The 27,587-nt window shown below is 43.0% G+C and overlaps 1 protein-coding gene across 1 annotated transcript in view; it reads left to right on the top strand.

Moving 5' to 3' along the window:
• The window catches only part of HTATSF1 (HIV-1 Tat specific factor 1), a 56,136-nt gene extending 28,556 nt beyond the window's left edge, over positions 1-27,580 (top strand). Inside the window, exons 7-9 of the mRNA XM_077490424.1 lie at positions 18,145-18,234; positions 22,768-22,905; positions 26,544-27,580. Coding sequence (XP_077346550.1) covers positions 18,145-18,234; positions 22,768-22,905; positions 26,544-26,897 — 582 coding nt within the window. The 3' untranslated portion in view covers positions 26,898-27,580. The remainder of the gene's footprint in view (positions 1-18,144; positions 18,235-22,767; positions 22,906-26,543) is intronic.
• Positions 27,581-27,587: the final 7 nt, after the last annotated feature.

Genomic DNA, 27,587 nt, shown 5'->3' with positions numbered 1-27,587 from the left:
CTACAGGTAAGCCTTATTATAGACTTACGTCTAGCAAAAAGTGGATTGTAAGGGTTTACAACCACTTTAAAGGTAACCATCCTCACCTGTGATCTTTTGCTTGCAATTAGTGTGTATAAGAGGTCAATGAGTTTCTGGACTCCTGACAGACCCTTGCATCTTTCATCCAGTGCTACACTGAAGTTTCTGGATTCTGAGTCATGAGGAAAGCAAAAGAATTGTCAATAGGTCTTTGGGAAAAGGTAGTTGAACTGTATAAAACAGGAAAGGGATATAAAAAGATATCTAAGGAATTGAGATTGCCAATCAGCAGTGTTCAAACGCTAATCGAGAAGTAGAAAATGAGGGGTTCTGTTGAAACCAAACCACGATCACGTAGACTAAAATTTCAACCACAACTGCCAAAAAAATTGTTCGGGATGCAAAGAAAAACGTACAAATAACTTCAGGTGAAATACAGGACTCTCTGAAAACGTGGGGTGGCTGTTTCGAGATGCACAATAAGGAGGCATTTAAAGAAAGATGGGCTGTATAGTCGAGTCCCCAGGAGAAAGCCATTACTATGCAAATGCCACAAAGTATTTCGCTTACAATATGCAAACAGCACAGAGACCAACCTCAAACCTTGTGACACATCAATTATGACCTTCAGTCATTTGGATGAGACCAAAGCTTTTTGGCGACAACCATAAACCCTACATTTGGAGAGGAGTCAACAAGGCCTATGATGAAAGGTACACCATTCCTACTGTGAAACACAGAGGTGGATCGCTGATGTTTTGGGGCTGTATGAGCTAGAAAGGCACAGGAAATTTGGTCAAAATTGATGGCAAGATGAATGCAGTATGTTATCACAAAAAACTGGAGGAACATTTGCATTCATCAGCCAGGAAGCTACGCATGGGTCATATTTGGACTTTCCTACATGACAATGATCCAAAACACAAGGCCGAGTTGACCTGTCATTGGCTACAGCAGAATAAAGTGAAGGTTCTGGAGTGGCCATCTCAGTCTTCTGGGGAGATCTCAACAAAATGTCCAGCCCAAGAATTTACAGGAACTGGAGGCTTTTTCCCAAGAGGAATGGGAAGCTTTACCATCTGAGAAGATAAAGAGCCTCATCCACAAATACCACAAAAGACATCAAGCTGTCATTGATTATAAAGGGGGCAATACACAGTATTAAGAATTGGGGAATGTAAACTTTTGATCGGGGTCATTTGTGTAGTTTCTGTTGCCATTATGATTTAGAAAGAGTCGACAATAAATGGCTTCAGCCAAACACTAACCACGAGTGAAAAAAAGTTTTTGTGTTATCATTCATATTCTCTGAAGAATGTCCAAGAAATCATAAATTCTGCCAGGGTGTGTAAACTTATGAGCACAACTGTATCTGCAGGCAGTGAGTCCACACTCCCCTGTCTTCTAGCCCTGCAACCTCCGGAGGCTCCTTAGTCTGATCCCTACATCAATACGAACCTCAGTAGAGATGTCAAAGTTTGCAGAAGGAACCACAGCATAGTGGGAATGCAGCAATGTGACACATCCAGGACTTTAAAACATTAGACTTTGATGAAAGCCTTTTGAGGAGTTTTGAATTCACAGTTTTCTATTGCGGGGTTCTGTTCACATTTTTTTCAAGCGAAACAAGGGAGTTGCATTAAATTAGATCTTTCAGTAAATTTTCAAGTCTGCATATACATTTCTGGCATGTCATATCATGCAACATTAGTATATATGTTTTTTAAATATTTTTATCATTTGAAAAGCAATCCTTAACATCTCAACCTACCCACAGTCGCTTGTCTGGAGGTCATCGGGTCTATTGCAGGCAGAAAACATTTCCTCAGTTTTCTCTCCTCCAGTGAACAAACTGCAACATTGTAACTTTGTAGTAAATCACAAGCTTAGAGGCAGCAGCAGGTTAAGTTTTGTGTAAGATATTTGTGAACACAGCTAAGAGCTTCCCAGGCACCAGGATTTACATGGCTGCGTCTTCCTAGCCAGCATCTTAGTTCAACACTCAAAGATAGCTGCATGCTACTGGAGGAAAAAGCAGACAAATTGCAGAGTGTTGTCTTGAAAGATACCAATCTCCGTTACACATTTATAAACAAATTGGCACACATGCTTTTTATCATGAAAAAATATATTGCACTCTAAATTTTAAGTTACCTTTTTAGATGAGTCTTAAATGCTCCTCGATCCCCGAATCTATTACATAAATATCAACCATCACAAAAAAAGTTGAGCTTTGTCCTCCTTCCCTTACTTTACTATTGGTCCTTCTGTGTAATAGGCAGGAACACTGGCTTGCAGTGGGGGATGGGCTGAAGCTGAATATTTTCTGCTGGAGTCATGCTTTCCATAATGGTGGGGCGATTTTGTGGCAGCTCCTTGGGGGCACCTGTTTTTTACAGTCATCTTTGCAGTTAAAGAAGAAGTATGGGTTTTAGGGTTATTGCAGTTTTATATTTACCTAGGTGTATGCAGCATCGACCCCCTGGCATCTCTGCACTGAGTACTGAGCAATCGAACATTGCCGATGCCTCAGTTCTCTCGGCTCCCTGAGTAGAAGCGGCTGACTGTCAATCAGCAGCTCTCCGGCTCTGCACCTCCACGCTCAATAGAGCGCTGAGCTGTGGAGGGGTGGGGAGCGGCCGTCCCAGCGTCTCAGTGGCTTGTTGAGAGGGCTATCGGTCCAGGCACCTGGCGGATCCAGACTCCCAGAGTCAGGATGACGCGGTGCCTGGACTGATTTCAGTGACGTCAACAAAGAACGCACTTCAGTCTGCTCGCTGCTGAAAACGGGTCACAGGATTGCAAAACGAATTTCAGTCCTGTGACCCATAGGAGAAACCCAGCCAAACATTATTCACGGTTAACTTTAAACAGATGACCTGTCGGGCCCATTCACACCAGATGCAGTGGGGGTTGCATTTTTGACTGCGCTCCAACTGCATAGACAGTCCAAAATCCAGGTCATCTTAAGAGCAAAGTTCATGATATTGTGGTGCAGAGAAAAAAGTACAGCATGCTGCATTTTTCTGCACTGCACAGTAAAGAAAATTATAAATATAGTGGGTGGTATTGCGAGCAACTAGAATGCAATCTGTGTAATATATGCAAGTAACACACTCCCAATATAAATGTGCAAATAAAACTCAAAACAATGCTGCACTGGTGTTAATAAATGTATCCAACCATTTATGCCGCGTACACACGACTGGACTTTGTCGGAATGAACTCTGATGGACTTTTCAATGGAGTTCCGCTAAAGCAGACTTGCCTACACGTGATCACACCAAAGTCTGATCGTTTAATGTGATGACGTTCGACGAGACTAGAAAAAGGAAGTTCAATAGCCAGTAGCTGCCCTTGCGTCGTTGTTGGACCTGCATACAGACTAGCGGTTTTCTCGATAGGAACTGGTTCCGGCGGAAAGATTTGAAATGTGTTCTATTTGTAAAGTCCGTCAGATTTTTCGACAGAAAAGGTCAGATGAAGCCCACACACGATCGAATTGTCCGGATTTGTTCTGTCGGAGCTTTGCTGTCAAAGTCCAGTCGTATGTACATGGCATTAGTCTATAAATTTTCCTGTGCCAATATGCGTGCCATCATAACGTGAATAAACAGTAATATAATACAATCACGTATTTTCTTATAAAAATATAAATCCCGTTCTTAAAGCAGTGCTTCACCCTAAAGGGGAAGTTCGGCTAATCTGATCCCTCCCCCCCTCCGGTGCCACAATCGGCACCTTTAAGGGGGAGGGGGGTGCAGTTACCTGGATAATCCAGGTATCTGCACCCACTTCCGGGCAGACACCCCCCACCCCCCCTCGTTGTGTTCTGGGAAACACACAGTTCCCAGGACACAGCGGGGGACCAGAAGAGATGACTCGCGCATGCGCAGTAGGGAACCGGGCAGTGAAGCCTCAATGCTTCATTTCCCGATTCCCTGACAGAGGATGGCGGCGGGGGCAGCAGCGAGACGAGCAATCGCTCCCCCATAAGAAATGCACTCACCTCAGTGTGACCTCGCACTTAACTTTGGTCAAATAAAGCTTTTTAGACACCCCGGACTTACAGATAATGCTTTCCTCCTCGTTGCTCTATTGATGTGCCTCCATTATGACTCGATACATATCAAAGAAAAAGAGCTCCAAATAGTGCTTTGTTTCGTTTTTCATTTTAAACAATATTCAATTTATTAAAAAATGGTCATAGAACTCTCATTTAAAAGCTGCACCAATTTTATGTAGTGTATGTCCTAAAAAACGATGACTCTCCATAAAAGATGCAGAAACGTCTTGCCAAACAAATCTGCCCCTCCCCGACTCGTTACATCACAGGGTCCCATGACTCATCAGGGGATTCCTAAAGTCGGACAAGACGCTAGCTCCTCTTTATACTACATCCACTGCACCCAGCTGATTTTTTTGCTTTTGCAGGCGTGCTATGTAAATGTTATTACCTGCCTCTCCCATAGACCATGTTTGTGCTATATCTGATTGATGAGACCAATCAATCCCGTTTTCAATCTGTATGTGGGCTTAAATTGAATATTTTCTCCAATAGTGCTGCTGCATTGTGGTTTAACACCATGCGATAATTTTAAATGATTTCTATGAATCATTATATGTAAAAAAATATGCAAACCAATATATCTATTTAATAAACAATGTATCCTATGAACGTGTGTGTGTGTGTGTGTGTATATATATATATATATATATGTATGTGTGTGTGTGTGTGTGTGTGTGTGTGTATATATGTGTGTGTGTGTGTGTGTGTGTATATGTGTATATATATATATATATATATATATATATATATATATATATATATATATATATATATATATATATATATATATATATATATATATATATATATATATATATATATAATGAAATTAAACTATTACTAATTTCATAATCGATTAATCGGCCAGTAACATAACGGGGTTAAAAAAAATTAAGATGAGCCCTTTATAGTACAAAAAGAGCAAATAATCGCTACTGTAAATATTACTTTCGCTGTTCTACAGTAACAAATATTAACCCCTTACAATAGTGATTATCTGCTTTTTTTTCTACTATAAAGGGCTAATTTTTAGTTCTTTTTTTAACCCCATTATGTTACTAAACGTCTTAGGCCTGGTTCACATCTGTGTTTGTTGGTGCTTTTTGCAGAAATGCACTACAGTTCATTTACATGGTTTCTTATGGGACACGTTCACATCTGAAAGCATCAGGGACTTTTAACACAAAATGGTGCTTTTATTGGTTCAATATACTTCAATGGAGAAGCTGCAGAAAAGCATTTAACCACTTTCAGACCGGACCAATTTGCTGGTCAAAGACCAGACCACTTTTTGCGATTCGGCACTGCGTCGCTTTAACTGACAATTGCGCGGTCGTGCGACGTGGCTCCCAAACAAAATTAACGTCCTTTTTTTCCCACAAATAGAGCTTTCTTTTGGTGGTATTTGATCACCCCTGCGGTTTTTATTTTTTGCGCTATAAACAAAAATAGAGCGATAATTTTGAAAAAAACGCATTATTTTTTACTTTTTGTAATAATAAATATCCCCCAAAAATATATAAAAAAACATTTTTTTCCCTCAGTTTAGGCCGATACGTATTCTTCTACATATTTTTGGTAAAAAAAATCGCAATAAGCGATTATTGATTGGTTTGCGCAAAAGTTATAGCGTTTACAAAATAGGGATAGTTTTATAGCATTTTTATTAATAATTTTTTATTATTTTTATTTTTTTTACTAGTAATGGCGGCGATCTGCGATTTTTATTGTGACTGCGACATTGTGGGGGACCCATCGGACATTTTTGACACATTTTTGGGACCATTGTCATTTATACAGTAATCACTGCTATATAAATGCAGTGATTCCTGTGTAAATGACACTGGCAGTGAAAGGGTTAACCAGTGGGTGGCAGTGTAGGGGTTAAGTGTTCCTAGGGGTGTGTTACTAACTGTGGGGGGGTTGGGCTTTCATTTAGTGTACACTGATCTCTGCTCCAATCACATGGAGCAGAGATCAGCGTCACTAGTTGCTAGGCAGAATAGAAAAATGTTGTTTATACAGCATTTCCTCCATTCGGCCGCTCCGTGAGACGATCGCGGGGATGCCCGCGGCGATCAAGTCCGTGGGTCCCGCGACCGGACTCACGGGGGTCCCGACCAGCGCGGGAGCGCGCCGCCGGCGGCGCGCTCCCGATGGCACGGGGGCAACGAATATTGGACGTACATGTACGCCAATATGCCTGCCCGTGCCATTCTGTCGACGTACATCGTCGTGCGCTGGTCGGGAAGTGGTTAATGCGTTTTTGCAGAAATTTTTAATCTGCCCAAAAAAAATGCAAATTGCAGTAAAATCACGTGTGCAAAAATGTGTGTGTGTGTGTGTGTGTGTGTGTGTGTGTGTGTATGTATATATATGTGTGTGTGTGTGTGTGTGTGTGTATATGTATGTATGTATGTGTGTATGTGTGTGTATATATGTATATATGTGTATATATATATATATATATATATATTATATCAATTCCAATGAATTATATGCTTTTGCAGGTGTGCTATGTGAAAGCTATAGTATCTATTGTGGACTTTTTTTAAATGTAAGGAAAGATGGCCTTTATGCCTATATCATAGATATGTTCTTTTAAATCCCCTTTTGTTCTGTCAATATAAAAGTTCACATGGATTTTTTTAGGGCATATACTACCCCAGGGGTAGGCAACCTTTTGAGCACAGTGTGCCGAAAAATGTTTTCAAAGAAATTGAGCATGGCGATTTTATAAAAAAAAAAGTCAACTTCACACTCTCAATCACGAAAAATGTTTTTGTTTAAATACTGTAAACTACTTTAGTAGTGAGGAATTAACATCCTGCACTCTCACGCCTCAGATCAGCCCTACTTCCTGCAACTCCACACCTCAGATCACTGCCCCCCCGTCCCCCCTGTCATCTGTCCTAACACTGAACTTATCTGCTTATCTGCTCCACCACTGTAACCCCCTTTCTTGTCTGCCTCACCACTGTACCTCCTGTACATCTGTTCCCCCTGTTCTTTTGCCCCACTACTGTAACCCCCGCTCATGTGTTCCACCGATGTACCTCCTTTATCCTCTGAACCCCTCTGCACATCTGCCCCACCTCTGTACCCCCTGCTCATCTGCCCTACCAATACACCTCCTTTCACATCTGCCCCACTGCTCTATCCCCTGCTTTTCTGCCCCAACACTGAACCCCCCCTGCTCTTCTGTCCCACTGCTGAACCCCCCCCCCCCTCCTCATCTTTTCCACCACTGTACCTCCCTGCACATCTGTCTCACCGCTGCAGCCTCTTCTCATCTATCATGTGTAATATGCAGAGTGGTGAAAGGAAGCAGAGATGAGGCACATCTACCTGTCCTGGCACACTCATCCTGCTAATCCACCTCTCACATCCAGCCCACGTGCTTCTATGTGATGTATGTAATGTCACATACAACACCTGGAATGGATGCGCAATGAGCCCAGGTCAGAGGCACTTTCTGAAAGCAGTGAGCCTGAGTGCAGGATTATAAATTGGGCTCCTACAGCTGAGAAAAAGTGCGGAGCTCTGCACCACAGGAAAAGTTGGGTGTGATTTTCATTGCCCTGAATACTGGCTGTGGCTTAAAGGGACACAGAGTGCCGGGGTTCACTAGTAAGTGATGCAAAGCTTCAGGAATGATTTCAACAAAGTTCCCAGAAACTCAACAGGAATTCCACAAACTGTCACCTGATTTTGTTTTTCTCAGTGAAATCCCTTCTTTCTGAGACTGGTGGTAGCAACCAAGCGAGTCATCTTCCTCCAGATGGTGGACGGGGCTAGCAGGACTGTGATTGGCTTTAGCAGTGGCCAGTGACAGTCCTCCTCCTGTAAACAGTGCCTCTCCCTTGGTGTGGGGAATTCTGAAATTGGAATGCATTCACTCACTGACACTTCCCTGCTCTGCTCTGCTGATGGGGAGGGAGTCGAGTGCCTGCAAAAGAGGCTTTGCGTGCCGCTTGCAGAACCAGTGACGGGGGTTGCCTACCTCTGTACTACCTCTTTAGTGTCGCATCATCTGAAACGTATGTTCTTTGATTAATGGGATTAGTAAATTCCTTTTGTTTTGTTTTTGGGGACCTTTTGTACAGCAGTGACACCTACCACATCAATAACAACCTTTCATGTCCCAGAACATGGGTTTAACATTCTTTAGCAAGACAATGGGTTATACTGTAGTGACGGATTATAACATTCAACATAAAGCAGTAGAGAAGACTATAAAAAAGCATTGGGAAATTTTCAAAGATGGTCATATAGGCACCTCCCTCTCAAATAAACCAAGTTGTATATATGAAAAAGCCCCTAACTTCAGAGAGGTGGTCGTTAAAAATATGTACTATATTTTTAACGACCATATCTTTAGATTTAGGGGCCGTTTTTTTTAAGACGGCTGCAGGGCGGTTGGATAACTCTGGGAGGGTGTACTATAACGTCCTCCCAGAATCCCGCTCCCGTGTGCCCCCTTCAGCGTGACCCTGGCGCATCAGGATCATAGTATAAGCCTATGACAGCAGCCTTTTACCTTGTGATTGCGCTCCATCAAACGACGGAGCGGAGCGATCACTTGTAAACAAGCCGGCGCATGTTCATCTCTTACCTCTCTGCACTGATCGGTATAGAGTGAGAGGAGAGGGGGAAAGATCAGGTGCAGCAGTGCTGTTCTGGATCTGTAGTGCCCATAGCGCTGCTCTGTGCCCATTCCAGCCTCATCCATCCATCCTCAGCCATTTATGCCATCCATACCGGTATCCAGCCATGCCATCCATACCGGTATCCAGCCATGCCTTCTATGCTCAGCCACCCCCGTCCACGGCTCATCAATGCCTCATTAGTTTTCATCTGTGACACATTTATGCCTGCAGTGCCACTACAGTGCCACACAAGTGTAATAGGTAGTGAAATTGGCTGGCTGAATGGACACAGGAGCAGTAAGGTCATGTAAAACTGGTGCATACAGGCGTTACCAGGACACATTTACTCAACATCAGGCTGAGCATTAATAGCAGCTATTCGTTGCTGGACTATAGCTCAGCAGGTCGTCATACCTCCACAGTACCTTCCTCCCTGGAGAGATCGGGGTGAGCCATTGGGATTGTTGGTTGCAGCTGTTTTCAATTCTCCAGCCCCTGTTTGTTACTGAAGATGTTTTGACCTCGGCTTTGGTTGTATTACCATAGAAGTTAGCTGCTTAATCGCATTCTCTTCCTGGAGTGGAAAGAAATGCAATAGATCTCCTTTCCCCACACCTAGCCCTTAAGCAAGGGAGCAGCAGTGATCACATAACATGATCATAAAATGCATGTTTGGATGGATATGCATGGTGTTTACATAATCGCACAAGGGTGCTGGATTGCACAAGGATGTTTGATCACGCAGAGTTGCATGGTTGCCTAAAGATTCATGGTTGCATAATGAGGCATGTTAATACATGTTTACTTAAATATTAACCCTCAGAAGAAGCAGGGTATGTGGTTTTATCCAAATCTCTTCACGGTACCGAAACAGATTGGATATGTCGGACCCATTTTCAATCTCAAAGATCTGAATCGCTTCCGAAACATCCGCTCTTATCGCATGGAGTCAGTCGCATCCACCCTACGGGGGGAGAAGTTCTAGCATCAGTAAGCATCAAAGATGCCTATCTACATGTGTCAATTTTCCCAGTTTATCAGAAATTTCTGCTTTTTGTGGTGGAACAGTGCCACTTTCAGTTCGTGGCCTTGCCCTTCTGGTTAGCCACTGCTCCCTGGGTATTTACAAAAGTTCTGGCCCCAGTACTAGCAAGACTGAGGCCAGGGTATAGCGGTAATGGCATACCTTGACCTACAGCAGCAGGTCGTCTGTCGGTGGCATGGTTAAACCAAGGGTGTCCAGTACAGTCAGTTATCTGGAACATCTGGGCTGGATTCTCAACCTAGAGAAATCATCCTTACCATGATTAAGGATTATTTTTGCCCCAGGTAAAATCAATGCTATAAGTGGGTCCAGGTGGTCAAAGTGAGCAAGGGTTCTTCCATTCGCCTTTGCATGAGGTTGCTAGGGAAGATGCTGGCTTCGTTCAAAGTGGGTCTCTATGTCCAGTTTCAAGACTGGTGCAATACAGTATTCTGTCTGCTTGGAACAGGAAGGCCTAAGCCTTGGATTATCCAGTGAATCTGGCCCCAAGGGTGCGCTTGAGTCTCAGTTGGTGGTTGATAACCAGGGATTTTCAGGAAGGGAAATCCTTCATTCCGGTTACCTTGAAGGTGGTAACAACGGATGACAGCCTATGGGGCTGGGAAACAGTCCTAAAAGAGACCACAGTTCAAAGGAAATGGTCAGAGTCCGCAAAGTCCTTGCACATCAACATCCTGGCGATTCGAGCAATACATCTGGCTCTAATAGCCTGGACATTCAGGTTGCGGAATTGTCCTGTCAGGATACAGTCCAACTATGCCACAGCAGTGGCCTATTTAAGTCACCAAAAAGGGGGCACCAAAAACTCACAGCCCAGAGGGAGGTGAGCCATGTTCCGACTTGGGCAGATGAACATGTTCCTTGCCTATCTGCAATCTTATCCCAGGGGTGAATTGGCAGGTGAGTTTTGCCACCAACAGTTGTTCCCGGGAGAATGGTCTTTACATCCCAGTGTCTTTCTAGCCATATGCCAGAAAGGGGGTACCCCCGGACATAAACTATTAGCATCTAAGTTCAACAATAAGTTGGACAGCTTTGTGTCAAGGACAAGGGATCTGCTCGCCTAGTGGCTGGATGCTTCAATGACTCCTTGGGATCAGTTCTCACTGATCTATGCATTCCCTCCAGTTCAGCTGCTACTGTGACTGTTAGACAGGCTCAAGGAGAAATGGAAGCTGGTAATTCTACTGGCCCGGTGTGGCCCAGTAGATCCTGGTATGCAGTAAAAACAGGGGTGAACAGCGGCGCTAGATATGGTGATAACATAAAATTATATAGCAACTGGAATATAGGTATACAAAAAATGTGTGTGAATAAGCACACATAATATTAAAACATTTGTTTAAAACATAATGTCCATAAATGATCCGAGATCTTGTATGATTAGCACCTGGAGGCAGCTCCCTTAGAGTGAAGTGATGAGCTCTGTGTAAAAATGGGAACAGAGGGGCGCCAGACTGAGTGCAGTATAAATCATATATTTAATAAAAACAAGTAGTAACTCACAGGTTAAATTAGATGAGTTCAGTATGTGGTGAAAATCGCTAGTCCTGGAGTCTCATAAATGTCTTCCCTTTTGCAGCCTGGGGCACTGGTGTGATCTTACAGGGATCCAGAAAATGCTGGGAACCAAGAGGCAGGAAACAAGAAGCTGGTCGTGACTTCACAGGAACAGAAAATGTGATTATTCACAGTGGCAAGGAATAGTAATGCATTTTGAAGCTACAGCTTCTTCATCAGACCATGATTGGCTGGCATACCTGGCAGTCTTATATTACAGAGGAAATAGAAACGGAGAGATCTGATGGGCTGGCCAGCCCGTCAATCAAATAGACAGATTTAAAGAGGTAGATGGTTGGAGACGGAAGTGAATGTAAATATGAAAAAAGCTTGCTGATTAATAGTGGAAGATAAGTTTATGACGTTTGCAGAAATCGATCAAATCATTAATTGATTAAATACATAAATATAAAATGTATAAATATACCTCCAGATTTAAAACTAATACATTTTTATGAGTAACAAAAATGAATTAAGAAAAGCCAGCCCATCAGATCTCTCTGTTTCTATTTCCTCTGTAATATAAGACTGCCAGGTTTGCCAACCAATTCTGGTCTGATGAAGAAGCTGTAGCTTCGAAAATGCATTACCATTCCTTGCCACTGTGAATAATCACATTTCCTGTTCCTGTGAAGTCACGACCAGCTGCTTCTTGTTTCCTGCCTCCTGGTTCCCGGCATTCTCTGGATCCCTGTAAGATAACACCAGTGCCCCTGGCTGCAAAGGGAAGACATTTATGAGACTCCAGGACTGGTGATTTTTCACCACATACTGAACTCCTCTAATTTTAACCTGTGAGTTACTGCTTGTTTTTATTAAATATATGATTTATACTGCACTCAGTCTGGCGCCCCTCTGTTCCCGATCCTGGTATGCAGGAATCTTAAAGATGGCAGTAAGGGGACCCTTGGTCTCTTCCATCTCGGCCAGACCTGCTTTTACAGTGGCCAGTGTTCCATCCTGCCTTACAAGCGCTAAATGTGACGGTTTGGCTATTAAAACCCACGTTCTAAGGTGTAGGGGGCTTTCAGGTTCCATAGTAACTACGCTGATTAATGCAAGGTAGCCAGCCTCTAGGACCATTTACTATAGGGTCTGGAAGACCTACATTTCTTGGTGTGAAAACAAAAGATGGCATCCTCAGAAGTATGTCATGAGTTCTTGCCTTCCTATAATTAGGAGTAGAAATTAAGTTAGTCATGAAGTACTATCAAGGGTCAAATCTCGGCCGATTGCTTCACATTCTTGGTCCAGGCCTTTATACAAGGGGTAATGCGTATAAATCCGCCAGTTAGGTCACCCTTGTGCTTGTGGGATTTGAGTGTGCTTTTGTCGGCTTTACAAGGTCAGCCTTTTTTGAGCCCTTGCGCCAACTCCCCTTGATCCTTGTGACAGGGAAATTGGTGTTCTTGGTTACGGTAACTTCCGCAAAAAAGAGTTCCAGAGTTGGCAGCTTTTTCTTGTAAAGAGCCATACTTAATCATTCTTAAGGATAAGGTGGTGCTGTGTCCTCACCCTACCTGTATGGGTGTGCCAGTGTCCATCACCTGAAGGTGGCCTATAACCCACGTAGTAATTACTGTGCTGATCTGTGTCCCGTGATGTACTTCAAGAAAAGGATTTTACAGTTAAGCTAAAAAAAAAATCCTATTTGTGTGAAGAAAAACAAAATATTAATTTTTACAAAGAATTGTGGGAAAAAATTACAACTTCAAAAAACTCACTATGCCTCTTACTAAATACTTTTGGAATGACCACTTTCCAAAAAAGGGGCATTTGGGGGGTATTTGTACTTTCCTGGCTGGTTAGGGTCTCTAGAAATGAGATGGGTTGTCAGTGCATCAGGTGTGATCAATTTTTAATGATTGGCACCATAGATTGTAGCCTCTAACTTTCACATAGACCAAATAATATACACCAATTTGGGTTATTTTTTTTACCAAAGATATGCAGCAGTATAAATTTTGGTCAAACGTTTATGAAGAGAAATTACCAATTTGCTAAATTTTATAACAGAAACAAAGAAAAATGCATTTTATTTATTTATTGGCCTTTTTTTCTGTTACAGTACAAAAGATAAAAAACCCAGAGGTGATCAAATACCACAAAAAAAATAAAAAATTTGTGGGGGGGAAAAAAAAGTACAAAAATGTCATATGGGTACAGTGTTGCATGACTGAGTAATTGTCATTCAAAATGTGAGAGCACCGAAAGTTGAAAATTGGTCTGGTTAGGAAGGGGGTTTAAGTGCCCAGTGGAAAAGTGGTTAAACAGATGACCTGTCGGGCCCATTCACACCAGATGCAGTGGGATGCATTCTTTCAGCTCTTCCCCACCCTAAACCCATTCCTGCTCCAGACTAGGAGACTCTGGGGAGGAGGATCGCTCACGCTTCCTGCCATCCTGCCATCCTGCGGGATGGAGGCAACCGTGCCAGCAATCCTGTGTTCTAACCGGGCTAAGGCTGAGGAAAGTTCATCCTTGGTGATAAAGGGTGAAGCAGCAGCATTGACTGTAGGAACAATACCAGATAGGCACAGTGGCTCATATTGCCCCGGGAGCCTCTGGTCTTTCAGGGGATACAACACTAGGGATACGACTAGGTTCATCAGGAACTACTGATGACATAGGTGTGCCCTTCCCTATGGTGTTAGTCTCACTCCTCCTTTTGGAAGACATTCAATGCCGCAAACAAAGAGTACTTGGGTGTAGTTAAAACACCTTAGAAGGGAGACCCTTTAATGGGGCTCACCAAGCGCCTATGCAACAATTTTGCTAAGCAGCTTTAGCCTGCCAAGCCAACACCTGGTGACTCGCGTGACCTGGGTAAAGAAACATGAACCACTGCAAGTGTCTGTTCAGAGCTTGTCCCACAACTGTGTCCCACAGCTGCCTTCTGGAAGCACCACATGCTTGGCCTGCACAACTTAAGTAAGCTTGGTGTGCGCTGGAACGTTCCATGCGTGTGTGCACACGCATGTGCGTGGCTCTGGCGAGCAAGCGTGACTATTCGCGTACGGCGCAAATCTTCTTGCGCCCAGATAAAGGCTACAGCGCATACAGGTAAACAGCCAGACACAAGCAAAAAAGGTACGCTTTGCAAAGACCCACAGCTAGCTCAGAACTCCCCCGTATGGTCACCGCACACAGGTGTCCAGCCTTTAGCTAGCTTGACTGATTGTTACGATCACTGGGACACCCCACAATTAATAAAGGGGTTTCACTTACCCGTCCAGGCGCAGGGCCACATAGAAGCTAAGGGCCCAATCTTCACCCTTCACTGCGGGTTCCTGTCATTTGGCCCTTCATGTACTGGGTATGCTTTCATGCTTGGGGTCCACTCCCTTGGACCTGTACAGCACCCTGCGGGAAATGGCTTAGCGCTATAGTGGCCACGATTTCCACTCCGCAGGTTCCAGCGCCCGGGGCCATGTTACAGGCAAAACCTTGCATCATCTTGAGTCTTCCTAGCATAAAAGCTTGTGTCAAATGGATCCGATCAGTCAATCCCTTCTTCTTTTTTTTTTTTTGGAACAGTTTGTGGGACTAGAGACCTGGAGCTCAGAGAGCTCAAACAAACCTAGCCATCTACCTTGCAGACGCTGGTTAAAAAAAAAGTACTCCCTGTATGGGAGGAGTTATATTGGGGATCGCTTCCTGTCTGAAGTACCTTGGTCTACCAGTGTCCATTCACCTAATGAAGTATAACCCAGCAGGTAATGAATATTAGCCTGACTCTGATGTATGAAAAAGAAAAGTGTAGCTGCTGACTTTTAATAATCGGACACTCTCACTTGTCTTATGGTCCAGCAATGCGGGCGTACGAAGCCCCGCTCCTCTTCCCCCTCCTCTCCGAGGCACCGGAATTCTGTGGGCGCCCTGCTGTGGCTTCACAGCCGGGTGCGCACTGTGCATGGGTGAGCCGAGCTGCACGCTGTGAATGACCAGACAATCTTCTGGGACCTGTGACATGTCCCAGAAGATTGCAGGGAGGGAGGGGAGAGAGGTGCTGTAAAAGCAGGGTACCCGCTGCTCCTCCAAAAAAATGACATGCCAAGTGTGGCATGTTAGGGGTTGACCTGCACTTAAAGCAGAAGTTCCATTTTTGGATGGAACGCCACTTTAAGTCAAATCTGTCATCTTCACGGTTTATTTATGCAGTAGGTCTAATAATTCTATGCAGGTTTTTAATAATGTAAGTCATATCCCCTGTTCACACTGGTGCGACTTGTTATGCAATCTGACCATTCCTAATCAAATGGCAAGTCAAACCCTATTGTCTGCAATGGAAATGTTCAAGCATGTGTGACTCCAGCTTTGTGGTGCTGGACCGATTTGAAAAGGGTTCCTGTGCTATTTTTTGTGATTTCAGGTGCGACTTGCATATACATTTGAGCATGAAGCTGGAAGGATGTTGGGCACCTGAAATCGCACTCACCTGCAGCTTTGAAATTGTACTTCAAGTGAAGTAGCACAATTTCAAAGTCGCCATTCAGCGTGGACCAAAAAATCACTGTAGTCTTTGTTTAGAGGAAGACCAGATACTTTTCTTGTCTTATGAAGAAAACTTGCCGTTATTACAGGTACTTTCTGGCAGGCAGCAGCAATGTTCTGCTTTTATTGTGATGTCATAAAATCATTGCTATTTATCTCTGTTAACGTTGGAAATCTGCATTAACTGGGGCATTGCCTGTCTCTTATATTAAAGAGAAATGCCTTGCTTGATGACAAATAAATAGAACTTCTGGACATGCAGGTACCAGTTAGACCAGATTGCTGTATATTTTTACGACCCTGTGGAATGTGGGTTGGGTGACTGGTTTAACCTCCAGTGCTCAGCCTGCTGCTACTGTTTGTTCTTTCAGATGATCAGTAACTGTTAAAATATTTGAGTGTTTCTTCCTTTTAAGCAATGTGTGATTGTTTCTAATTTAATTCTAATCTATTATGTTCACTGCTGTCAGTCAGTTATTATGTTATTGATTACTACGGATGCTTGGGAATGTGTCTGGCCCACATTACTGTGAAGCTTTAAGTGTCAGTAAGGCTGATGGGCATATACAAGGATTTGCACCCCTGCAAGTCTTCAACCTTCCATTAAACTTACTCTTTTGGATTCTAAAGAGCTGATTTAGACACACAAAATATCTAATTGAACAATACGCCAGAACATTCGACCCTCCATCTTCCATGGGTTAAAGCAGTATTAAACCCAAAATCAAAAATGTAATATATTACAGCTTACCAATCCTTAGATGTGGTGGCTGCGTTTGTTTTCTATTTTTGGGCCTTTTCCCTCTGTCATTACCTGTTGATCTGGCCCCAGTGACACACCTCCAGTATTAGATTGCCCACTCTCTGGATAAATGTGCACAGCAGATAGAAGTATTGTCAGTCTACTTGCAGATTTAAATACAGTAACAAATTGCAGCCAAACTCCAGCTAACAGTTTATAAGCAATTACAGAAAACATTGTTTTTTTTTTTTTTTTCCATTTTGGTTTAAAAGTGTTACCAAAAAAAAAAAGCTGATCATTACAACCCTTACCAGTAGTAAATGGTTTGTCTCATCCTTGTGATTGAAAACAAGAGAACTTGATGACCAGCTAAAAATAGAAGAAAGGCTGGCTATATAGCAATAGCCGCCAATTTTGGCATGCGATTTGACTCTCCTCCTCATTGGCTAAGACAGCCGCGGAGGACCATTGGCTCTCGCTGCTGCCAATCAGTCAGTCAGCCAATGAGAGGGGATGGGGCCTAGCCAGGGCTCAGAATGGATGCATTGAGCTGTGGCTCAGGTGCCCCTCCCATAGCAAGCTGCTTGCTGTGGGGGCACTCGCGAGGGGCAGGGGTCAGCTGAGCCAAAGAGGGGCCGAGAAGAGGATCCTCCAGACTACTCTATACAAAACCACTGCACAGAGCAGGTAAGTATGACATGTTTTGTTATTTTTAGCCAAAAAAAAAGACTTTATCACTTTAATGCTTTTTTATCACTTTAAAGCTCTTTTGCTACTTAAAGCTGAAGTTTAGGTATTGCTTTTTACATATTTACATTGGTCCAACCTGAACCAATGTAAGTATGCAAGTGCTATACCAAACCAAACCCTATGGAAGTCGGAAATTGCTGTAGTAGACCCTATCACTACAGTGATTGCCATTAGCTTCTGGATACCATGCCTGCCCTGTTGCATAATGAACACAGGGGGTCATATGCTTGTTTGGCATGGGTGCCATTCCCAGAATGACTTGTATTTTTCTTATTAAATGCAAGGCTTTCTCTGATTAGACAAGGAAAAGAATGGTGGCACTGCTCCATTTTCTGAGAGTGCTTTGCATTCCCTGAGAAAATGCAAAGTGCTCTCTGAATGGAGCCTGTGCTGGGCAAGCATGGACATGGACACTAGCGATGATCACTGTAGTACTGGGGCCTACTACAGTGATTTGTCAGGTATGGCACATGCATGCATGCGTACATACATGCATACATACATGCATACATACATGGTCCAATGCAAAAGTCATACCTAAACTTCAGATTTAGGAAAATCTAAATACTTTTATGTTCATAGTCTGGGCACGGGTTCACTTTAAGAATGATATAATTGTATACAGTAACATAGGTTTTTCCCATAAATTGGATTTATATTTTCATACATCTCAAAAAAACGTACTTGCCATTGTTATGTGGGAATGCTTTACAAAACTACCATCTAGAAAAAAGGTTTTAGAATGCAGGAAATGTTTTCAGATTCAATTTTTTATTTTGATTAATGCATATTTAACCCATTTTGTTTTATGCAGGAGGATCCTCTGGTTCTGAATGAAATTCGAGAAGATCTGCGATCAGAATGTGAAAAGTTTGGACAAGTGAAAAAAGTCCTTATATTTGATGTAAGAATTTTGTACATAATTTACGAGCCCTAAGGCCGCGTACACACGCGCGGACTGTTCGCCCAACTTTGTCCGTCCAATAGTTTCGGCAAACAGTCCGCTCAAACTTAGCATGGACGGACATGGCCACACACGACGGACGAACAGTTTGCTGAAACCGTGCGCGATGACGTGAACGGCACGTACGACGGGACGAAAAATACGACGTCCTATACACTGCATTATAGCTTTCGGCGTGAAAATCCTTTCTGAGCATGCGCGCAACTTTGTTTGACGAACAAGCCTACACACGGGTGGACTGTTCGCTCAAACAAGGTTTCAGCGGACAGTTTTTCGGAAATTCCGAAAAACCTTGTCCGTCCAACTGTCCGCTGAAACTGTCCGCTGAAAGCCCACACACGAGCGGACTGTCCGCCCAAACACTGTTCAGCGGACAAAGTTGGGCGAACAGTCAGCCCGTGTGTACGCGGCCTCAATCTAACTCTACCCAAATCTATTTTGGTTCTAACTTCCCCCACTGAATCCAAAGCAGGGGGAAAAAAAAGTCTTGACTAGAGATAGGCTTTTAATGGTTATGTCATATGGGTACCTTTTATGGATATGAAACCTGACACATTACAAAAAAACAGCTGGTATAGAAAGTCATCTCATAAAGATTATTTTACATACAGATGTTAAAAAGGCTGCCCTAAAAATTGGTGTCAGAAAAAATGTAAGTCAGAGCCTTTAAAGTGCATTAACAGTCACTCTTTAATGTTTTGTTAAGTGTAGCTAGGCCAAAAGCACATAGGGTTTTATTTACTAAAGGCAAATCCACTTTGCACTACAAGTGCTCTTGGAGGTGCAGGTGCTGTAGATCCAAGGGGGACATGCAAGGAAAATAAAGCAGCATTTTTGCATCTACATGATTGGATGATAAAATCAGCAGACCTTCCCCTGATTTCCGATCTTCCCCCTCAGATTTACAGTGACTGCACATCCAAGTGCCCTTGGAGTGCAGAGTGGATTTGCCTTTAGTAAATCAACCCCACAGTGTGTTGCCCGAGGCGGATCTCGGTAACCATCTTCATGCATTCATTATTGTGTACAGTGTTTGCTTGCTGGCATGCAGTGCATTGTTAAAACACATTGCAATGCTTGTTTTTTTTCTCTCTTCTCTTTAAAAATACATGTATTTTAATGCGTTACAGTGTGTTGGTATGTGCTGCATCAAAAATGCAACATGGGCTATTTTTCATTGCACACCCAAGCAGTGCAGCCATTGTAAAGTAATGGTACCAGAAACACATAGTACCATGTAATAGCATTCATTGTTGTAATGCACCGGAGAACACACTTTACCACAATGCATAGGTGTGAAGCCAAAATTTGATTTAATTGTGATTAAAAGACTAGTAAAAGGAAAGAAATGAAAAGGAGTGCCCAATTTTTACTTGCATATTTTTTTTTCCAATACTTTTTTTCTCTCTTTTTTTTTTTTGTTTGTTTGCATCCTGGCCTTTTGGAGTTCTGTGTCTGGACCTTGCTGGATTAGGCTAGTATCAAACTCAATTCCTGTTGGTTTGCCCTTCAAAACGGTATGAGTGATTATGTCAGCTGATGGATGCATGGGGGCTCCATGCTTTGTTTTTCGCTATACAATGTCAAAGATGAATCTCCTGCTTTCAAGGATCCATATGGAACTCCTGATCTTCGGTCTGTTCCTGCTGCCCTCCTACATTGTCTGGTCACCTCTGCCCACCTGCCCTCATCTGCTACACGTTTTTTGTGTTCTATTGCTAACTGCCATGTGGTCGCATTATGTCTCATTCTAGATACAGGGGGACAGTGCCCCCAGCTCACACTCATAATATTGGTTTAGATATTTCTTGCAGCATGCCTACTAATGTGGTCCGTGTCGGCAGCCTGGAATCATTTTACCCTTTGATCCTAGAGTCTCTTTGCAGCCTCCCTGGGCTCTGTCATGTGTGGTTGGTTCCTCTGCCTTTTTCAGATGTCATTTCTGCTACAGTCATGCAAGACTTTATGGCCCAAATCACCTGGTTATTTACTGGATTTGACTGAATAAGCCACAGGCTTTTTCCTGCACCCTCCTCAACAGATTCTGTATCTGATCTGCCTGCAACCTCTGAATGATCAGCCTCAGAGCCTTCTGAGAATTCTGAGTCAATCCACAGTATTTACTTGACAAGCTTTCCTCTGAGAAGTTGCAGTCTTCTGTCATTTTGTTCAAATTCAAAGCTACTGTTACAGCTCTAATTGATCACCCCGGTAGAGGATACGCCTATCTTTACAGATACAACCAAAAAAATGGCGGAGACCCTCTCTAGAGCTTTGTTCTTGCTGCCCCCCCCCCCCCCCCCCAAGCTTTCATTCCAGTCCACCCACAAGGTCTGGGGTTTAAAATCCACTAAGTCCTTAGACAAAACTTCAGCATAAAGGTTTATTCACATTTTTCAAAAATGGCAGGATGTTTGTTTACCTTTTTTGTGGGCATTTGGGCAGCTTACATCTGACACTTAGGTGCAGGAGTGGTGTCCAAGGGCTGCAAGGTGGAGTATTGATCTCTGCTTTGTTTTTTCACATTCAATCTTGCTGTGACCTGCGCAGATTAGCAGTTCTTCATCAAGCCCTGTCGGGTCTTTTAGATTTAAGGTGTCATTGCCCCAATTCTTGTGGCAGAATCATTCCAAGGCTCTTTTTACTGTTCCCAAGCCCGGAGGGGACAGTTGCCCCATTATGTGTCTTAAAACTCCGAATCGCTTCATTTGAGACATTTTGCAGTGAATCCAGCAGATCTGTCATCAACTCCCTTCAATAAGAAGACTTTCTGTCATCTAAGGATATTAAGTACACATACTTGCATGTCTCCATTTTGTGGCCCTACCCTTCAGCCTTTAGTCTCTGCATCTCAAGTGTTCACCAAGGTGCTGACTCCAGTGCCAGCCCTCCTGTGCCCTCCTGTGCTCTCATTGCATCCTCATTATGGGATGCTTACATGACCTCCTGCAAAGGCAACAGTTGGTGCAGGCTGTGTATGACTTCATGGCTTTGACTGTCCAGACCTCAGCAATTCTGCTGAATCATGAACCTTCCAAAATCGTTGCTGGAACCAACACGTCTAGAGTATTTGAGTCTGGTCATAGACTCTGCTCTGGCCAGGGTGTTTTTTCCCACAGGAGAAACTTCAACCTCTGCAATATCAGATTTGAGCTCCCCAGTCTGAGTCGTCCCAACTCTCTGCTATTGCATGAAAGCCCTATGTCTTTATAGTAGCCTCCTTCAAGGGTGTCCCATTTGACCAGTTTTACTCCAGACCTCTGCAACGCAATCCTGTAGTTGTGGGACAGGTCGGGTCAGTCTAGTCCATGAAAAATTATTTGTTTGGTACTGAAGGCCAGTAATCGGACTCTGGAATTTTGTCCTTTCTTCCTGTTTTATAGAAGATCCTCAACAATAGCCTAGCCTGAATAAATGGCCAGATGAAATTTTTTTAAGTGAGGTATATGTGTTTAAAACATTCCTTAAACACATGACAAAATGGATAGAAAAACTGAACACCCAATCTGATTGGTGCAGAAAAGTACAAAAATGCTTTTTTTTTTTTTTCACCAAAAATAACAGTACAAATAGTAGAGGTGGGGAATTATAAATATACCAATTCAGACAAAACAACGGGGGCTTTAACTAAATCTCCAGAGGTAGTTCACAGACAACATATAATAAAATTTTTAATTTTTTTTATTCAAGAAATCCTTTATAAAAGTTGGACCAGAGCCAGTATAAAAACAATTGAAAAAAAGGGGAAAGGGAAGAGAATGGAGGGGAGAGAAAATAAAATAAAAAGCATGTGCTTTACTTGGCTTGTTGCCCTTTATAAATGTGTAGTGATCAGGTCCCTGGGATCCTGCCCCCTCCCCATGGGTAGGACAAATTGGAAACATCTGTGTACAATAACAATGGGAGGGGTCCCTCCCTCCACAGTGTCCTCCCTGGGTTCAGCTGATCACTGAAGCAGGAAGTGACCCCAGGACTGGACATGATGCTGGCTGGATACAGCCCAGCTAGGTCCGGCGGCTAACCAGCAAAATGGCCGTGCTCAGCAAACATAGGGTGTGGCCAACTTGGAAACTGGTCTTTCCCAGGTCCTAAAATGCACTGGGAATGCTGGAGGGCCAGGGGTTAAAGATGTTTGTGGGTTTTTTTTTTCTCCTCTGATCCTGTTTGCAACCAGGCTGTCACAGAAATCCTGTCTGGGAATTCATAACAAGGGCAGACAGTAGTGCCCTAATTATAAATGAGGCAAAGGGTCACAAGTCTGCTCTTTTGGCTCTCTAAACCTCTCCTCTTTGTCTACTACTGGGAACCTAGTTAAATCTGCTGCCATTCTGTGGCTGCTTTGACCTTTTGCAAATGTTTTACTTTTCCTTTTAAACTAGCTTTCAATAAGGTCTCTATATTTCATTTAAATGTATTTTTACATTGCCAGTTATTTCTCTATGATTGCAAAGTTGCTTATTTTATTATCTTTAGAGGCACCCCGATGGAGTTGCATCAGTCTCATTTAAAGAAGCAGAAGAAGGTGATGCCTGCACACTGGCATTAAATGGAAGGTGGTTTGGTGGTCGGCAGCTCCTTGTGGAAACGTGGGATGGTGTTACAGATTATCAGGTAATCTGGGACTTAAAGTGATTGTAAAGTCTTGTTTTTTTGTTTTTTCTTTAAAAATAACAAACATGTTATACTTACCTGCTCTGTTGCAGTGGATTTGCACAAAGCAGTCTGGATCCTCCTCTTCTCAGGTCCCTCTTCTTTGCTGCTGGCCTCTCCTTTCTGTCGAGTGCCCTGATTGGCTAACTGACTTTGACGGCAGCGGAAGGCTATGGCACCACTGCTGTGTCTCAGTCAATCAGGAGGGAGAGAGACTGCTGAGATACTCGTGGACATCGCTGGACAGTGATGGGGCCCAGGTAAGTATTGGGGGGGGGCTGCTGCACACAAAAGGCTTTTTATCCTAATGCATAGAATGCATTAATACAAAAAAAAAACTTCTGACTTAACAACATATTTAAAGCGTATTTAAACTCCAACCATGAACTTCTCTTATTGTTCCCCATTTCGCATGCTAAAGCGGTAGTAAACCGCCAGAGATTTTTTTTTTTTTTACCTGCAAGGCAGAGTTATCGTGCTAGTATGCATCGCATACTAGCACATTATGTGAAACTTCCCTTAGAATGAAGCCCTTCCAGCGGCACGCTTTCACCGCTGACAGGGCTTCCAATTTCACCCAGTCTTTTTTCCATGTTGTGTAAGTGATCGGAGCCGCGTTCATGTCACTCCTGCGCATGCAAACCGGAGCCACCATTTACGGCACAGGACACCAAAGGAACGGCCCGGGTGGCTGTTTCTTCAGAATGCATACACTGGTGATTGTCACGGGCTGCATGTACAGTAAATATCTCATAAATGGTGCATGTTTAGAAGATATTTAAAGTACCTATAGGTCACCATTATTGTAGCCTTGCCTATATAGGTAAAATTCATGTATGGGAGTTTACTCGCACTTTAAATAGGAATTTAGAAGTATTTTATTCTGTTTAATAAGTGCACAAAAACCTCGCTGACCTTGTAAAAACAGAGCTATTCTGAGCACTCTGTATACTTCCTGTGTTTTTTTTCACAGAGGCTCTTTTCCCTTTCTGGCTCTTATCATAGACTACATAATGATTAGCCTTTGTGTTGTAGGAATCTGAGAATAGGAGTGTTTGAGTAGTTTAGAAAATGAGACTGAGCAGGGCTGACACCATTCAGTCCAAATAGCTGTGTGTTCTCCCACAACAAGAAGTGGCATTACTGGATTCCAGATTTCATTTTTTTTTTTTTTTTTTTTTTTCTAATCAGGTGAGGGACATTGGATTATACTGCTGCCTACAGCAGGATTCCACAATGGCAAACAAAACTTTAGGCTGGCACAGGATAACCTCTCCCACTGCCAGCATGCTTCAGTTTTCAACTAGTGTCCTAGGATGATGGATCTCTTGTCTTCAGCTCTGCTGTGAAAAAGGCAAATTTTTTTTTTTATCGCATTTTTTTTCTTCTTTTTTTTCCTGCCATTCATAATCTTCTCTACATAACTGCTAGAGCTGGTCTCTTCAATTGCAGCTGAGAGTGCGATTAGCCTAATTACAGCAGCTAACACACAGGTAATAGACTGTACTGCCTTTTGGTTTATCTGCAATGGATCACTTTTCAGACTATGGTTGGCAGACAGTTTACAGACTCACAGAGGGTAATACTTTTGCTTCCATATGCCTGATCTTTATCCCCCACAAGGATTTATTATATACCAGATTTTACACTGAACTACTACTGCAATACAACCACCTTAGCTACGTTTTTACTTCAATGGGCAACTCTGAGAAGCAGTGCCGCCTTTCAAACTCAACATGCCGAGTTAAAATTGCTGCACCAGAAAGCTTTGTGAGCCCTGGCAACCACCCCCACCCCCCCTTTATACCCCTCTAATGCCATTGTGAATTGAGCAACAGTTTTTCCCAACAGAAAAAAAAAAAAAAAAGTTTTAGCCATATAAATACAAGGTGACTGTTTTGAGCACACCTGCCAGTTTCATATGGCTTGCCTCAACCACTGTAATTGTTACTACTTTCTGCTTAGCTTGGAAGTAGGACAAATAACAAAACTACTGGCATGGTCAACCGGTAATGCAAAAAAGAAGCTACAGGAGGGTCTCCAGAAAGCGAAATAAAATATGGGACAGACAAACGGCGATAGAGAGATCGATATATATAGATATTCATATAACCATACCATTATCCAACATGCTCAAAGCTTATTCTATCAGTACAGTATCACCAGCCTCACCCCCCACCAGATACGTTGAAAGACTTTTCTAAGCATAATGTGTCACCCATTTGGGCAATCCACTCCTTTGCTTAAGGATGGGTCATTTGCCTCACAGTGTCGAAGAATCATTTTAAGTGCCTGAAAGAGGGCCCTTGCTATTGCCTGTTTCATGACCTCTTCTGCCTGAAGATCGTCCATGATACCCAAAACACAGGGTTTGGGATCAGCAGGAATGACGGCTTGAATTACCCTATTCAGAGTATCCAAGACGCTCCTCCAATAAAGGGGTAGTTTGGGGCATCTACACAAGAGGTGAATTAAATCTCCATGTTCTCTAGCACACCTGGTACATGTTGGGTTCTCTCTCAATTCCATTTTGAATATCTATGTATAGTGGACCCTGAGAAGAATATACAGCTGCGATAGTCGCTGTGTAACATTTAGGGTGCATGACGGCACCGCTTGTAGTCGTTTCTCCCACCTTTCCTCCTCAAAGGCTCCAGCGTTCTGCTCCCATCTACACTCACCTCTCAAGGGGAAGTCTTTAAGAAAAATAGTCAAAAGCATGTACCGTATTTTTCGGACTATAAGGCGCACGTAAAAGCCTAAATTTTCTTACAAAAACGACCGTGCGCCTTATAATCCGGTGCGCCTTATATATGACCTGTTGACATCGCTGGAGTTCTTTGGTTAATGCATCCGGAATGATGGCAAGCACTCACTTGGGCTTTAACAGTATCTGTCAGATGGGCGCGCATGGAGTCACAGATCAATAGGGATGGAGATTCGTGGAAAAAGCCACCCGGTCTCTTGACGTAAACCTTCGGACTATAAGGCGCACGTAAAAGCCTAAATTTTCTCACAAAATCGACCGTGCGCCTTATAGTCCGATGCGCCTTATATATGGAAATATCCATTTTATCAGCCGGTCGTTGCTAGTGCGCCTTATAATCCGGTGCGCCTTATAGTCCGAAAAATACGGTAGTAGCATCTGGATATAAAACCTTTATAAATATCAACCTCTGACATGTAGTTATATATGGGGGTAGGTGACTGTACCCAGTTATCATCACCGGCCTATGCCCTGCAAGCATGTTGCTGTAAGTAATATAAATACATGGATTGTGGAAGGCGAAATTTAGTTTGCTATACAGGGAAGGGACACAACCTTCCATTCTCAAAGATGTGAGGAAAAATGTGTAATTCCATATCATTTCCACTTGGCGTCGTATTGAAAAGAACTAAGCTAGGAATAGTGTGCATTTCCCCCCAATGGGGCTAAATCTAGTAAAACCTGCAACCTCCTGTGTGTGCCTTGCCTTTTTCCACACTGCCCTATACGTTTAATTTTTACTTTGCCCATGGTCCTGCATTAATAATCATCAGGTACTACTATCCACCTGAGCAAAGTTTTGAAGTAATCTACTGAATGCTTCCTTCTACAGATTGAAGAGACATCTCGAGAAAGAGAAGAGAGGCTCAAGGGATGGGAGAAATTTCTTGATGATGACCTGAAAAAATCTGAGAATGCTAGTAATGCCAGCACAACATTACCCGCTAGTAATGGACAATTGGAAAAGAAGCAGGACATTGTATCAGAACCTACACACGGCAAAGACAGCAGTGTCCATCTGCCAGGAAACGCAGAAGCTGAACAGGCTGCTGACGACGCAACATCTACAGACGACAGTGTCCATGTGCCAGAAAATGCAGAGGCTGAACAGGCTGGCGACGATGCCGCATCTACAGACAGCAGCATTGGTGGCAGTGATGAAGAAGATGAGAAAGGGCATCTGTAGGGAAACATTCATTCTTTTTATCTTACCCTGTGTATTTGTCAGTCATTTACTGTGTAGATAAGGGCTCATGCACACAAACACAATCAGGTGTACATTGCAAAAAAAATAAAAATTGCATATTTTGCATTCAAATGTCACAGTTGTTGGCATACAGTCATGGTCACAAGCCCATACCCCAACACTTGTGAATCCTGGGCAGGGAAATATGATGAATTCTTGCAGTATATGCCTGAATGTGTCCATGTGCATGAGCCCTTGCTGATTATATAGAAAAACATAGACTTGTGAAAAATGCTTGTTCTTAAGAGAAATGTCAGGATTCTACTGGAAGAGATGATCTCCACAGAGTCTTTAATGAAAATTGAACAATGGAGGTGATGTTTGACAAGCAATCCTATTCCATGTCCCTTTTTGCCATTTACTTCCGATTAGAGGCAAAATGTTCTGTGCTCTGATTTTACCAATTTCCATAAGTCTGGAGTGCTTAGATTACAGTGAGCCTGCCGTAGTAGCAGTATATATTCTGGCTTTTTTTTTTTCACCCCCTTTGCTATTGTACTTGAACCACTGACCTAGTACAATACAGAAAATGACAGTGCTCCTAATTTGCAGACTTGTTCTTGGGCGTTCTTTGACTCAAAGTATTAAATTGAGAGGAAGAGATTGATGGTCATGGTGCTAACCATTTCT

This window comes from Lithobates pipiens, unplaced genomic scaffold (assembly GCF_037356315.1).
Source record: "Lithobates pipiens isolate NorthernLeopardFrog02 unplaced genomic scaffold, aLitPip1_a1.2 Scaffold_1, whole genome shotgun sequence".
NCBI lineage: Eukaryota > Metazoa > Chordata > Amphibia > Anura > Ranidae > Lithobates > Lithobates pipiens.
The sequence above is the reverse complement of the archived record's forward strand: the minus strand, read 5'-3'. Positions and strand labels throughout refer to the sequence as shown.